This window comes from Cornus florida, unplaced genomic scaffold (genome assembly GCF_030987335.1).
Source record: "Cornus florida cultivar Cherokee Brave unplaced genomic scaffold, ASM3098733v1 CherokeeBrave_3.0.0_Hap2_Chr04, whole genome shotgun sequence".
Classification (NCBI taxonomy): Eukaryota; Viridiplantae; Streptophyta; class Magnoliopsida; order Cornales; family Cornaceae; genus Cornus; species Cornus florida.
This window is the reverse complement of record NW_026775574.1, coordinates 96333660-96346423: the sequence shown is the minus strand read 5'-3', so window position 1 is coordinate 96346423 and position 12764 is coordinate 96333660. Positions and strand designations below refer to the sequence as shown.

Below are 12764 nucleotides of genomic sequence, written 5' to 3'. Positions count from 1 at the left end.
CTATTCATTGGGGAGGTATGGTGAAACAACCTTTTAGCATTTTATTTATTTATTTATTTTTAGAAAATTACGTGGCTATGTCACTTAGGATTCAGACTAGGGATGGCAACGAGGCGGGTTTCCCTAAATTTCGCTTCGTCCCTTTTAATTTTTGTCAAGTCCATGCTCGCCCCGAGACCTATGACAGGTTGGATTTTCATGTCCAGCCCCGCCCTATTGGGAAATACTGTGCCCCCGTGCCCGCCCCGCTAACAAATTTTTTTCTCCCACTTTTTGGAACTTAAGCCCCTGCTATTTAAATGTGGAAAGCCTGGGAAAGACACAACATAAATGAAATTATATATCCCAACAAAAAAAAAAAAAAAAATAACATGCACATAACATAATTCAAATAACATAATAAACAAAAATAAGAGTTTAATACAACTAAATCACGAGAAGTTCTAAGCTCCAACTTCCATCATTACCAAAACAAAAGCAAATTTAATACCAAGTTTACATCTCAAATTAGGATTGTAAGAGATGGGTAACTGGATAAGCCGATAAAATAAGTTATTAATATTATATATATATATATATATATATATATATATATATATTAGCGGGGCGGGGCCGGACCCCTAGGATATGTATATCCCTTACTTGCCCCGTGACCCGCGACGGGTGCAAAATTTGTATCCATGTCCACTCCAACGGTATAAAAAATATTTCCATATCTGTTATTAACAGGGCGGGGCCATAAAAATTGACATCCTTAATTTAGACATATATTCAGACAATTTTATTGGACTTAAAGATAAGGGAGACTGACATATAAACCATCATGTTGACAAAGAACATGCCAATTTCTTAGGTAAAATTGCTGTTATAGTCAAGAACTGGCCGGTTCAATGTGAATTAAAAATTTTACTTTTAGACCCGTATCATTGGTTTCATGCTACTTGTTACCCACGTCTCCTTGATTATATTTGGATGTGGGACACATATGTGAAGGCTTCAACTTTCCTCCATTGGTTTTATATTGCTCCTTTGCACACTGTTCTTATGCCTATATTGGTCAATGGTATGAACATTGGATCCAATCTGTTGGGATGGAGTAGATATTGGGTTATTATTATTTTTTTTTTCACCAAGATATTGAGTTTAATCATTACATTTTTGTCTCACGGGTGAGGTCCAAAAAAAATTTACAGACTTCAATAATTATTTTTGTTAGGTAACATAGATACAAATTTAATTATGTTAAATCACAACGCTAATTAATAGCATGACTGCAAACTTTGGTTACAAATGAAATTGTAACGACCCACTCCACCACATGATATGATATTGTCCGTTTTAGGCCTGAGCTCGCACAGTTTTGTTCTTCGGTTTCACCCCAAAAGGCCTCATACCAATTGGAGGTGACATACTTACATATAAACACTTCACCTTTCCTCTACCGAGGCCCGTAACTCGCCAGTGTGGTAGCCTGACAGTGTCTCTCGCACCCGCCCACGGCACACCGCCCACAGGGTCATCACAATCCACCCCCCTTGGAGGCCCGACGTCCCCGTCGGCACACTTCCGGCTGAGTCAGGCTCTGATACCATTTGTAACGACCCACTCCACCACATAGTATGATATTGTCCGCTTTGGGCCTGAGCCCGCACGGTGTTGCTCTTCGGCTTTATCCCAAAAAGCCTCATACCAATTGGAGGTGACACACTTACATAGAAGCACTTCACCTTTCCTCTACCCAGGCGATGTGGGACTGTGCACCCGTAACTCTCTAGTGTGGTAGCCTGACAATGTCTCTCGCATCCGCCCACGGCACACCCGCCCACAGGGTCATCACATTGTAATAGCGGGTTCCAAATTTATAATTAAAATTTTATACTTACATTTATGATTGGATCACATACGTAAGAAACGTGAATAGAAAAATATTATTCTTTTATAAATATATATAAACTTCCACTATTAGTACACCATTTAATTTTTTTTTTTTTTTTTTTTTTTTTTTTTTTTTTTTTTTTTTTTATACAATACAATGGTTTTGGACAGAAAAATCTTCCTCCCTTACCATACCTGATGAACTTGGCACTTGAATGGGTTTGGACGAGAAGTGATACGAGTAAGTTTATTTTTGTCTTTATAACTACACTCAATCCATTAATTATAGCATATATCCCGCGAATGAAGGATTCTCTTAGATAGATCATTTCAACGTTGGCTTACTGATCGATCGTTTTGGTGACAAGAGTCTTTTGATCTGGCGCTGTGGACTTCCCTTCTTTCTACCTAGTGGGGTTGGTACTTGATTTTGGTGGTGTGGTGCATTATGAGACACCTTGTAAGGTTCCTCTGTCTGTCCCTGTTAGGTAGAAAATAAGAAACTGCTGCATATATCATTCTTTGACCGGATTGGAAGCGATTACCTGTTGTTAACTCTATCATTCTCTAAACTTTTTATCTTTGAGTTAGGTACCATATACACTTTACATCTAATTTTATTCACCTTTATATATACTCTTCTATCAAATGAACACTCAACATGCATTATATTTACCGGTTAAGATTTAATACTCTCACAACACTTTTTTTTAAATATCTCTAACTCTACATAAGTCTCCATTTTTCTAAAATATTCTCAGAACTCATTTGGCACCAAACAGCCGCTATAATGGTTCATGAAAAAGGAAAATACAACACAAGCATACCAGTTACTGGAAGGACCCAAAAATTTTATTGATTAGCATCATAAAATTAAGAAAATGAAATTAACGACAAATTTTAAAAAATAAAAGAATAATTATAAAAACTTAATTACCTAAAGTTAGAATCTATTAATGAGGGGCAAAAGTATATAATATAATATTTTAAAAGATTGAGTGAGGATATTTTTAAAATTTTAACAAAATATATAAATAATAATACAAATAAAAGAAATTCTAGGGGCATCCGTCCCACTGCGCCTATGTTAGGTCGGTGGCTGCTGAGTCCAGCACTTCCTGAAATTGAATGAAAATTTGAAAAATTTCCAATTACTATCCTTCTGGGTACATCTTTATATGACAGAGAAGTGCTCTTTCAGAGTCTATAAAATCAACTAGGTACTAATATTGATTGATGCCTAGCACTAGCAATTGACAGTTTCTAATTGATCTAGATATAAATTCAAAAACCATAATTATTCTAAAAATCATGAACCCAAAATATATATATATATATATATATATATATATATATATGCATCAAATCAAACCAACCAACATGAACATGTCCTTAGAGTGCAAGCATAGTGAGGGTACGCCAACTATCTTCATCTGACTCGGTGTCCTGTGACCGTCTCACGAGTGTCATCCTCTCGTAGACCAGCCGGACAGCTCTCTGCCACCGTGGTGTGCCATTGCCGAGGCGTTCGGTGCTGAAGGCTATGTGACCAAGTTGAAAAAAGAAAAGCCTGGATGAGTACATCATGTTGGTAAAAGATCGGCGAAGGGGTCTGAAACTGAAGGACAGTTTGAGCATGAAAGGCCATATCAATCCGGCCACCAATGTCGGACTTAGGCTGCGGGCGGTGGCTATGAGGTGGAGCTTGGCTAGGAGCAGCAAGTGCAGCCCCATGGGGAAGGTAGTACTAATAAGTTTATGGGGTTACTGTGTGTTTGGAGTACAATGAATGATGATGATAGTAATGTATGAAGGACAATTGCTTTAGAAAATGTGTCTCCTTTTGAGAGCTTGTGAATCACACTAGGGGGGATGTTTGGAGAATGAGAATCAATAATTTTATTGGGTGAAGTCATCAAATGTGCAAAACACAAGCTGCCATGATGGAGACTACTAAATGGACACATATAACCTTCATAATTAATGTATATTCTACGAAAAAGAAATATATAATAGATTATTTAAGAGTGATAAAATATGAAAAATGATACGTCTAGTTGTAATAGTACACATTCGAGATTTATCTTTTAATTTCGTGCACTAGAAGGTTAGCATGTATTGCAGGTATTATTGTACACGTTTAAGATTTACCTTATAGTTTTGTACACCAAAATGACATCAAGTTTTGCAGATAATTGTGCATATTCATAATTTACCTTACAGCTTCATACACCAAGAGATCATTGGATTAGAAAGGTCCTCTTTTCAGAAAAATAAAAGTAAAATAAAATATGTAAGTTATATAATCACTATTACATTGAAATTCTATCAAAATGTTTATTTATTAACTATACCACACGAGTTTAAACAATAATTTAATATTCAATTATTAAGTGAGTCGAATCTTAGAATATTTGACCAAATTTGTTAGATACGTGAACGGGCTCGTAATGAATTGATTTGTTAAAACTCAGTTAAGATTAACCAAGTTAATGTACAAATCAAAAGAACGAATTTAATTTTTTCTGATGTGCTACAAAAGTTTCCATTTTGGTACATGTACATAGCAAATTCTAGCAATATTAGTTATGGATATATAAGACCCCACATAATTTATGTGGATTAACTTAGTATCTTCCTTTATGAGTGACAATGTCAAAAAAAACTAATTATAACCATATGTTATAAAGGAAATATTAATTGTTTGCAGAAATTATATGGGTACATCAGTCAATGAGGAGTGAGCAAATTACATGAAAAAGAATTATGGTCCCCATATGGTTCCATTACCTTATCGTGGTGTGTTAATTCGTTGGACGTACAAATAGACGGTCCCTCTGGATAGGGACGAATTTGTGGGGCCCAACGTTGGTGAGGAAACTTCCAGGAAATTTCTTCCATTGTTACCTGATGAGATATATTTCGGATTTTTGTGTGATAATATATTAGGTAAGATGGGCCACGATGACAAGTATGTTTGGATCTCGTACAATGCATCCACTTGGGTATAACCTGTTTGGATCTCGTACAATGCATCCACTTGGGTATAACCTAAGATATATAAAGTGAGAACAGAAAAATAGTAAATTCGATAGCGAAAGTTTAAAAGTGATAAAATTAAGTTATAAATAGTGGCAATGGGAGGGATAGCACGTGCGGAACGTGAGAGCTGGGGTGTGCTTAGAGCGTAAGAGCGATAGTCGTTGAGAAGAATGGTGTGACTTAAGAAATAACTTAAGACTCTGGACCAATATTTCTACAAGTTTTCAGAAATTGGGCCAAACGGGCCCACTTTCTCACTGTTGGGTTTATGTTATTTTGAATATTGGGTCATTAAGGCCCAAAAGTAACCTAATAAATCATCTCATTTATTTATCCCATTTGCTCTCTGAATTTATAGTTTTTTTACTGTTGGGCTTTTATACTATAGGCCCAGACTGCCTATAATTTTTTATACTCTTATTTTATTTTTAATTATTGGGCTTTTGAGCTTTAAACCCAGCCTATAAATTGTGGGCTAGTTCAAAGGCTTAATACAATACCACACACATTCTCAACCATTGGCCCATTACTCTCTTATATATATCTCTTTTGCCACTTTGAATCACACACGTCTAAATTATATATATATAAAAAACTCATTTCTTTAATTATTTTATCTATATATTTTGACATACAAGGACTTGGTCCTCGTTGGATTTAAGTTTATATTTTCGAATTGACTAGCACCGTCCATATTTGCAAGTAAAGAAAGTGATAATCATGTGTATCTATATTTTCTTCCCCTTTTAAAAAACTATTATCTCATTTTATATATATATATATATATATATATATATATATATATATTGCTCTCTTTCACTCGTAACAAATAGCAAATATTTATGTGTGTTTGCAACCTATATATTTTACATGGGACAGATTAAATGCAACTATTGGTATATATAATATTATTCACTCCATATCTGATACTGCTGGGTGCAGATTGCTCAATCAACAGTTCTTGGGCTGCTTCCTTGTAGCTTGTTGTTTTGGGCCTTTGGCCCCTCCTTTTGTATATTCTGGCTTCTTAATATACTTTTATTCACCAAATTAAAAGCTGCATGCAAAATTAAACCAAATATTTACTCTTTGTTTTTCTTTTCTTTTCTTTTTTTTTTCGAAAACAATCTATTGTTGTCTTGCTAAATTACTATAAAGGCCCGTTTGGCATGCGTTTTATTTTAGGCGTTTTGTTTTTGGCTAAAACAGAAATAGTGTTTTTACTATTTGAGTGTTTTGGCAAAAATCGGAAGCACGTTTGGGAATGATCTTTTACTGTAGAAATGTCGGAAATAAAAACATGCAAAACATGTTTGGTAAGTCATGCGTTTCAAGAATTTTAAAAACAAAACATGTTTGGTAGCTCCAACTGTTGTAAACAAAATAAAACAGAAACAAAAAACATGTTTGGTTATCATTGTTTTTAATTTATTTTTATAAATTTTAAATTTATTTATAAATTTATTTCTATATAAATAGTCTATATATTTTTAATAAATATATTAAAATTTGAACACACAAACACACACACACACACACACAGTATGTTATCTTGATCTGAAACTACACTTTAAGTTATTTGAAATTTCCTGGTATAGTTTGTCCTTTGGTGATGATTGTCCATAGGTTTGTGTTTCATTCATTTTGCTCATTTTTTGCATTAGCGAAAGAAGAAAAAAAAAATACTACACAGCTCTAATAATAATTTTCGACTCTTATAAGTCTGCATTGGTGGGAATTTAACTCCAAAATACAGATTCTTGCCTTCTCTTTTGTAAAAAAATGTAAACCCCCACCAAATTATATATATATTAATTTTTGTAATAACCTATTTACAAGTTATTTGTAATAACCTACTTCAATTTTATTATCATTATACATGTATAGTCCAACTCAATATTAAAAATAAATAATCTCTAGTCACATTTTACTATACTACATGAGAGTCAACATTTGTAAAAAAATTTGGAATAACCTATTTACAAGTTCTTTACAATAACCTGCTTCAATTTTATTATGATTATACCTGTATAGTCCAACTCAACATTAAAAATAAATAATCTCTAGTCACATTTTACAATACTACATGAGAGTCAATATTTGTAAAAAAAATTTGCAATAACCTATTTACAAGTTCTTTGCAATAACCTGCTTCAATTTTATTATCCTGATACCTGTATAGTCCAACACAACATTAAAATAAAAACAAACTCAATTGAAAGCATAATTGAAATAGAGTGTATAACATTTACAAGTCCTTAAATATTCAACCAACAAATTAAACAAGTTTAAGTTGTACATAAAATGGTTGGAACAAAGCATTAACAATACAAAGTTGTCACTAAAAATTGATAAGAAGTTCATAAAGTGGATGACAATGGCAACGACACATCATCTTCATAACAGCACATGTGGCTTTCAAGAGAGCATCAACACACTTCATATCTGCAATAATAGCATTTAAGTTGAATTATACATCTGTAAAAAAGATTTATATTACATATATATATTGCAAGCTCACAATAGCAACAAATATATTACATATAAAAGAAAAAATATACCATCACTTTCAGAAGGATCAAGAGTGCTGAAGAGAATTCCAAATTTGATCAGCAATAGTATTACGCAACTGATCCATTTCTCGAAGCTGAGCCGAAGGCACATGCTCAACAATCTCATCATCTTTACCATCACTTTGAGGTGGATCATTACCATCAAATATGTCATCAGGCTGATGCTGATTTTTGATGAAATTATGTAATGTGCAACAAGCCATTACAATCAATACTTGTGTTGAAAACTTATAAGGAGGCATTGCCCTCAAAATAGCGAATCTCATCTTCAATAACCTAAAGCATCACTCAATTATATTTCTCAAAGATGAATGCCTATGATTGAACACTTGCTCCCGACAACGAGGTTGTCTAGTCCTACGGTATTCTTGAAAGTGGTAAGTATGACCTCGAAATGGGGCCAAATAACCAGGCTTATTGGCATACCCTGAGTCCACCAAATAATACTTACCTGCCATGTTTAGATTACATAAAGATATGTACAGTATGATAAACTAACTATATATTAAGTGAATTTGTTAAATAATATTACCTGCTGGTGGAGCTGGAAAGTTCATTGCCTCATTTTCAGTACACTCATTTAGGAATCTCGAATCATTAGCTGAGCCTTCCCACCCAGCTAGCACATATGTGAACCTCATGTCAAAGTCACATACAGCCATTACATTTTGTGTAGTATAACCCTTTCTACCACGAAATGGAAGTTGTGTACTTGCTGGCAGAGTTGCAGGAATGTGGGTTCCATCTATAGCTCCCACACAATGCCTGTAGTAAGGGTAAAACCTAGAAGACTCTCTAATCTTATTCAGAATCACAGAAAAATTAGGAGGGGCAATGATATGGGTGCCCAACTGACATACTGCATGCAACACAGCATGGAAGTGTCTAGAAATGGTTTCAGTGGAGTGTTGAAATCTCTCTGCTACAACACGATTCCTTTGATTATGAGATAAAGTGAGCAAAAAGATTGTCACTTGTTCATAAACAGTTAAAAATTTAGAATCCTTCAGCCCTATATCTTTCAGGGTACTACACAATGTTCTGAAAACTTCAGGGTACATCCTAAAATTTTCATAACATCTTTCTCTATGGCCGTTTAAAATCTCCATAACATATGTTTCCCCTTGTAAAATGGAATCCCTACAACGCCTTTTTTGATAGAAGTTCTGCTCTTCTAAAAGAGCAGCAAATATTAAGACACTCTCATTGTCCTCCTCATCGTCATATAATTGAATTATTCTTCTTATATTGTTCCACAGATCCATTACCCTATTTAAAGATTTAATACAAGCAAAACATTTAAGTTAATAAACAAATCAATTAAATAATAAACAAAACATTTAAATAATGGTATTAAAGTATTTGAGTACTAACAGGCATCCAAGAAATAAAATTATTTAAGTTATTATAACCATCCAAATGTGAGATAATAAAAGTATTTAAGTTATTACAACAATCCAGATGTGAGATAATAAAAATATTTAAGTTATTACAGTAATCCAAATGTGAGATAATAAAAGTATTTAAATTATTATAGTCATCCAGATGTGAGATAGTAAAAATATTTAAGTTATTACAGTTATCCAAATGTGAGATAATAAAAGTATTTAAGTTATTACAGTCATCCAAATGCGAGATAGTAATAAGTTAAACGATGACACAAAACACAATCATTCATAAAGAAAAACTCAAACATTCAATGCCCAACCAATTCTTACATCCTCAGGTGCCGAAAGAAAAAATTTCTGCCACTTCTCAGAATCATGTAATAACTTCGATACCTCAGCGAATTGGGCCATCTCAATTCCAGGTATTTTTTGTAAAAGGAGCATGGAAGCATCAAACATTTCATAATCTCTATCATTTTTTGAGGGAGAGAGAGCTTCATCATCTCCTTTCTCACATAAAGATACACGAGTAGAAGTAGAAGATGCTTTAGCTGCTTTCTCTATTGCAGCTTCCATTCTCTCAGCTCTCCTCTCAGAATTCTCATTCATGTTTGACAAGAGTGCAGCTATACCAGGAGATAAAACATCTCTTTTGGCTTTCTTACCTTTACGTAAAGGTGGGGGACTGACCTCACAACCCTCTTCCTCATCATCGTCATCATTGGGAGTGGGCAAAATGATTGTGGGTGCTGCTGTAGTGGATGGGTGGGCATGCATCCCTTTTGCATATGTGTCCCTAAATATAGTCGACATCTTGTCAAAATGCTTACATCCATACTTTTTATACTTATTTGCATTCGTAACAACCTACAAATTTTGTTATAATATTAACCACATAACCAATAATATACAAGATTTTATTATTTATTTAGGACTAATAATTAAATTACTAACCTTGCACAACCTGTCCCATCTCTCTTCCTCAACTATAACCATGCCCGTCTCATGATTATATCCCACGCCAGTCTCCGATAATAATTTCTTAAACTCATTATAAATTTTCCTCAAACCATTAAACTTATTCCGAAGTTGGGTTAAACCAAATTTTCTCCCCGTTTGAACATTCATATGTTTGACTAAATTACTCCAACCACTTTTACTAAATATTGTGCCACTACGATTATTAGCTTTAACTTCTTCCACTATAATATTCACGAATTTTTCAATGAGTGACTCATCCCATAACAATTTTCCATCGTTCGTAACTTCAACCACTTCTTCAATTGTGAGAGAATCACCGCATTGTTCCACATTCTCAACATTCATATCCATCTAACATATTAATAACAACACTATAATTAATAATAAAAAATAATAATAATATTAAACTAGGAAAAACTATTGATGGTATTAAAGTTACTCTATCACAACTACTGATTCATGAATTTAATAAAGAATACTGAATGAAAATATAAAAAATAAAAAACAAGAAGAGAAAGGAGAAATTGGTGATAAATGTTACAATATTAGGTATTTTACTAAAGGGAAATATGGTCATTTCATTGTAATAGCAATTGTATATATATACACATACGTGAGAGGAGAAAGGAAACACTCTTAGTCACAAAATTTCACTAATAATTGTATTTTCTTATTCTAGAAATCCTAAATTCAATAAGAGTAAAAGATGCAGATATTCTTCTTAACTTATGCATGTTTTACTTAAAAGTACTCAATTCTTGATTAAATATGCCACAAACTTTACAATAAAATGATTTGGAGAGTTTTGAGAAACTTTTGCTTCTAGATAAACTTTTAATTAAAAATCCATATCAATAACAGTATATTTTCGATTGTATGGAATATTTATCATTTAATATTGTAGCATACTTACATGTTATGCATCCACTTAATTATTCATATTTTTCTTATCCTTTTATAGATTTGTATAACCTTGAACCTAGTCATTTTATATATGCGTATCGCGTAATCTAATTGGAAACTTTGTAACCATGTCACTCCCAAGCTCCCAAGCCAATTTTATATACTACAACTGTGCAGCATGCCGTGGAGTCTCATTTTTTGATAAGTCATGCCACGGAGCCTCCTGTTGAAGAGAGTTTGAGTTTGCATACATGTCACCTTTCCTGCAGACCAAAAGAATAAAAAATAGAAAGAGCAGAACTTGGAACTTTCCTAAAGTTCCACACATATTTTTCATGGTTAAGAGGAAAATTAAGAGTCGACCTACATGAATAAATATCTTCTGAAGGTCCAACTATGATCACCCAGTAAGGACAAGCCTAACTCACAAGGGCAGAATGGCTGTTCAGCAAACGGGTGTTAGATCTTTGGTTCTGACTGGCTCTACCTAAATCAACCACGCATGACATTCATCAAGACTTTGCTGACCCAAAAGGTACCCAGAATCATATGTGAAGAGTAAAAGTTCAAAATATTTCCTAGAAGTTTAGTCACACATTCTACAGCATCTACCTCTTTCAAGCACGCTGCACTTTACTATTACTCTACAAGCTCGCTACACTTTACTATTAGTCTACAAGCTCCCAAGTAGGCGATTCCCATCTAATCCTATTGCCACTGTCTCTTTTTAAGGACGATATTTATTTCAATAATTTCAGATAGCAAAGTCACTGTACAATAGAGCTACTTGCGCAAGGTAGTGATTTAAATGCTTGTGACAGTGTGATGTTCTATACATTCACATCCATCTTCCTAACTCTTTGCTGAAACTAGAGTATGCTTACTTTAGTTGATTCTATGCTTCACAAATTGAATTAGAGATCTCATAATTCTACTTGCTACTTGTAAGCTACCAACAGCCGTCAAAGTTAGAAGACGTCCATATATGAATAAACAATCATACGACCAGGTAAATTGATAGAAAGAAACTCAGAGAGCAAACATATATGCACATTGGGATGGATAATCTGATTGTATGGGATTAGCTAGGAAGAAAGGCGTAAGACCAAAATGATCCCGTAATTCATAAAATGCATACAATAAACAACTTTAAGCCTTCGATTGAGTGGATAAAGCATCTACTTAAAATTTCCAAACAATAATATCACCATTTGGGATTTGCTTATAAAAGAGTACATCTCAATTCATTAAGTTCTCTATATATCTGAATTTTGACAATCTTTTTGATAAGTCAAATTTAAATTTCAATATGCACTTATCTCTCTTCATCAACCAATTAAGTCTCCTATTGTGACAATCACACCTACTCACCTGGTAATCAATTACTTCTCAAGACCATCATCATACTTCTTTTCTGTTGGTATGTCAGAATCATAACCACATTAAGGAACCCTCAAGTCTTATATCTAAATTATTTGAGTTCATTATTAACTATATTTTGTATTAGGAGTTCAATATTTACTATATTTTGCATATCAGACCATTTAATTATAAACTAACAAGACACAACAAATTCCTCATCGCCATCGTCGATTTCTTGGAAAAATAAAAAAAGAAATTGAAAAGCTAGAGACTTTAACTGCATTAGATCAGAGAATTTTCCATAATACCATTTCCGAATTCAAAATCCAAATAATTGAACAGAGAGAAATAAAAATATGAAATTACTACTTTTATCTTTTTCTAAAATACTCCGTATAAAAGAAAAGAGAGCTCAACAAACCTAATTCATATGATTATTAGAACGGCTGCTGGGCTCACGAAAAGAGCTAAAACAGTTGAATTAGCAGTGGTAAATGCAGCCAGAGTACTAGCATTCCCAGTTGCTGTTGTCAACCAGTCCACGGCAAGCTTGAATAGAAACACCACAAACTTGCTCAGTAATCAATAGTCAATCACTACATTTACTTCCTCAGCAACAATTAATTACTGAAAATCACAC

At 33.6% G+C, this 12764-nt stretch overlaps 1 protein-coding gene and 1 long non-coding RNA gene across 2 annotated transcripts; both read right to left on the bottom strand.

Annotated features, from left to right (window-relative positions):
* Positions 1 to 1973: 1973 nt before the first annotated feature.
* LOC132304062 (uncharacterized) lies at positions 1974 to 3787 on the bottom strand. Its single transcript, XR_009481499.1, has 2 exons — positions 3256 to 3787; positions 1974 to 2993 (listed from the first exon to the last, which is right to left on the bottom strand). It is a non-coding gene; the product is annotated as an uncharacterized LOC132304062 (long non-coding RNA).
* Positions 3788 to 7495: 3708 nt separating this feature from the next.
* LOC132305439 (uncharacterized) lies at positions 7496 to 8755 on the bottom strand. The gene is made up of 3 exons (XM_059803081.1): positions 8023 to 8755; positions 7917 to 7941; positions 7496 to 7766 (listed from the first exon to the last, which is right to left on the bottom strand). Exons 1-3 carry the CDS (start codon positions 8753 to 8755, stop codon positions 7496 to 7498), a joined length of 1029 nt encoding a protein of 342 aa, XP_059659064.1.
* Positions 8756 to 12764: the final 4009 nt, after the last annotated feature.

Coding starts and splice junctions, on each gene's coding strand:
- LOC132305439 (XM_059803081.1), bottom strand. CDS start 8,755: ATGGATCTGTGGAACAATATAAGAAGAATAATTCAATTATATGACGAT. Junction 7,942..8,022: donor CTTTCCAGCTCCACCAGCAG/GTAATATTATTT, acceptor TAAACATGGCAG/GTAAGTATTATTTGGTGGAC. Junction 7,767..7,916: donor TATTATTTGGTGGACTCAGG/GTATGCCAATAA, acceptor GTGATGCTTTAG/GTTATTGAAGATGAGATTCG.